General features: G+C 41.6%; 1 protein-coding gene across 1 annotated transcript; it reads left to right on the top strand.

Annotated features, from left to right (window-relative positions):
• The first annotated feature begins 464 nt into the window (after positions 1–464).
• LOC311149704 (DNA-binding protein inhibitor ID-1-like) lies at positions 465–1,689 on the top strand. The gene is made up of 2 exons (XM_084186913.1): positions 465–966; positions 1,128–1,689. The coding sequence occupies exons 1-2, from the start codon at positions 622–624 to the stop codon at positions 1,161–1,163; spliced, it is 381 nt and encodes a 126-aa protein (XP_084043039.1). The 5' UTR covers positions 465–621; the 3' UTR covers positions 1,164–1,689.
• Positions 1,690–2,574: the final 885 nt, after the last annotated feature.

A 2,574-nucleotide genomic window follows, 5' to 3' on the forward strand; every position in this document is an offset into this window, starting at 1 on the left:
CGAGATTATAAATGGACTGGCATTTTTTCAGTAGGCTACAGACATCCCCAATAAAAACCTATATTGTTATGACAGGTCTGGTTATTTACCGTAAGATTGAGTTCCAATCGGTCTACAATTAAAAGCCTATCCATCTAGTAATTGCAGCATTCTTCATGACTAAGCTCCCCACCCACGTCTCCGGCCGGTCTCTACACCTGCAGAGTCCGCGGGCAAAGGACAGCTGGGTTCCCACACAGGACACCGCGAAAATTTGTTTCCATTTGTAACACTATCATTTAGCAGATTGTAAAGATTGATAAACACCCAGCCTCTAATGGCAGCGAGAGGACTGGAAGCCCGCCCCTCCCTTGCGGGCGGGAGTTTCTCATTGGCCCAACGCTTCAAAATGTACCCGCTTTAGTCACGCCCCGAATCCTCCTGGAAAGATAAATGCAGCGTGAGTTCACTTCAGAGCCACAAACTGTCAAAGTTTCGCTTCGAAGTAATAGCCTGAAAACTCTCACGAGGATACCAGAACTCACAGATACTTTACCTCTTTTTCGTATATTGCAGCAGCAATATATAGCCTATACAGCCAATTTTTGCTCTCCACTCTTCAAGACGTCAAAACAAGAGAAAATGAAAGTTGTCGGATCTACCTGCACCCTCAAGAACACCGAGGACATGGTCCGGTGTCTCTCCGAGCAGAGTATGGCCATCTCCAAGTGCAAGATTCCACTGCTGGACGAGCAGATGAGTGTATTTCTGCAGGACATGAACAGTTGCTACAGCAAGCTGAAGGAGCTGGTGCCCACTCTGCCAGCCAACAAAAAAGCCAGTAAGATGGAGATTCTACAACATGTCATCGACTATATCTGGGACCTACAGGTCGAGCTGGACGCCCCGGGCAAACAGCAGGCTGCAGATACACCCCGGACCCCTCTGACAACCCACAATGCAGAAATTGCCAGTATCTCCGCTGAGGTGTGTACAGAATAATTACATCAGAGTAATTTCAGGAAAATATATTATTGCCATGCGTGACATATTCAAGTGTAAAAAGGACACCACTGCATAATCCTGTGCTGAAATAAAGTTGTTATCTGTGTGTTAAAATGTACAATTATCCCTCTTCCTTTTCACAGAACGGATGCTCTGATGACAGAATTCTCTGCCGCTGATCAAGCAACAGATATAACCATTAGCAGAAGCAACATGAAGAACGATGTTGGCCAGCCATGGATACCTTTCGTCGCATCTTATGTCTTGCATCAAGCAGTGGAGCGACGTGAAAGTCCATGATGTGCGTAGATAAACATTCTGAGTTGAAACTACGAAGTGTCAGGTCAGGGGAGTTGTCCCCACGCAGCCACAGGTGTCCTGCTGTCACCAAGAAGAGCGGCGCGCGCCGTGAAGACAAGTGTGCTGGTCGAGCAGAGACTGAGGATGACCATCAACAACACGACGAGCTCTCTTAGATGTTGATACATGTTGGACTTTACGTAAAAGAATCTTTCAGTCCTGATTCTCTTTTCTGTATTTTCAGCAATTTATATGTAGAAAAGATTTATATTTTAAAATGTCAATTTCTCAGATTACTGAGCTATATTTGTATTGTATATTACAATGATTCAGATGTGATCCCCAATATTGTTTTTATAACAATGTACTTCTGGTGTTTTTATTAAAACAGATATGTTAGGTGAGAATAATGCCTTCACTTTTCTTCATTCTTCGAATCTTGCGTGTTTATTCACTACACACGTTGATAGCTGTAGACGTAATATCTTGGTTTGAACTGAGGGTCAGACATTCACTTGTAGCAGTTAGATTTCCAGACAGAACATTGTTTTAGCAGGCATGGAAAATTACAATTAGTTCAGTCAATGTACAGAAGCATGTCTTTGGATCTACTAAGTAACCAAACCATGACAACTATAGTATTTTGTTGAACAATCACTATAAGGTGATCACAATACTTGTATTGACAATTCACTGCCATATTGAATAGATGGATTTTTACATATTGTTAGTTACTTACACAGCTATTACACTTGAATGTTATCCAAACTATTATACAATTCATATGAGCATAAAACATAGGCTAATCGATTGAGGGTTCCATAATAGACCTTTACCATTGTGTACCACCATAGGCCTACTAATTTAAATATAAAACCGCCTCCTAATTGAAATAACCTACACTCTTAGAAAAAAAGGTGCTATCTAGAACCTAAAAGGGTTATTTGGCTGTCCCTATAGGATAACCCTTTGAAGAACCCTTTTTGGTTCCAGGTAGAACCCCTTTGGGTTCCATGTAGAATCCTTTCCACAGAGGGTTCTACGAGGAATCCTAAAGGGTTCTACCTGGAACCAAAAAGTGTTCTCCTATGGGGACATCAGAAGAGAACCCTTTTGGGACACTTTTTTCTAAGAGTGTACATTTACATTTACATTTTAGTCATTTAGCAGACGCTCTTATCCAGAGCGACTTACAGTTAGTGAGTGCATACATTTTCATACTTAGGCATTCAGCACAGCCCAAAAAAGGGTTAATGAAAATTCATGATATACGAAATTATTTTGGTTTAG

The sequence above is a fragment of the Coregonus lavaretus genome (assembly GCF_964263955.1).
Source record: "Coregonus lavaretus genome assembly, chromosome: 22".
Lineage (NCBI taxonomy): Eukaryota > Metazoa > Chordata > Actinopteri > Salmoniformes > Salmonidae > Coregonus > Coregonus lavaretus.

Excerpts from the sequence above, each read along its gene's own strand:
- LOC311149704 (XM_084186913.1), top strand. The coding sequence starts at position 622 with ATGAAAGTTGTCGGATCTACCTGCACCCTCAAGAACACCGAGGACATG. Across the intron at positions 967-1,127 it reads TTGCCAGTATCTCCGCTGAG|AACGGATGCTCTGATGACAG; the intron begins GTGTGTACAGAA and ends TCCTTTTCACAG.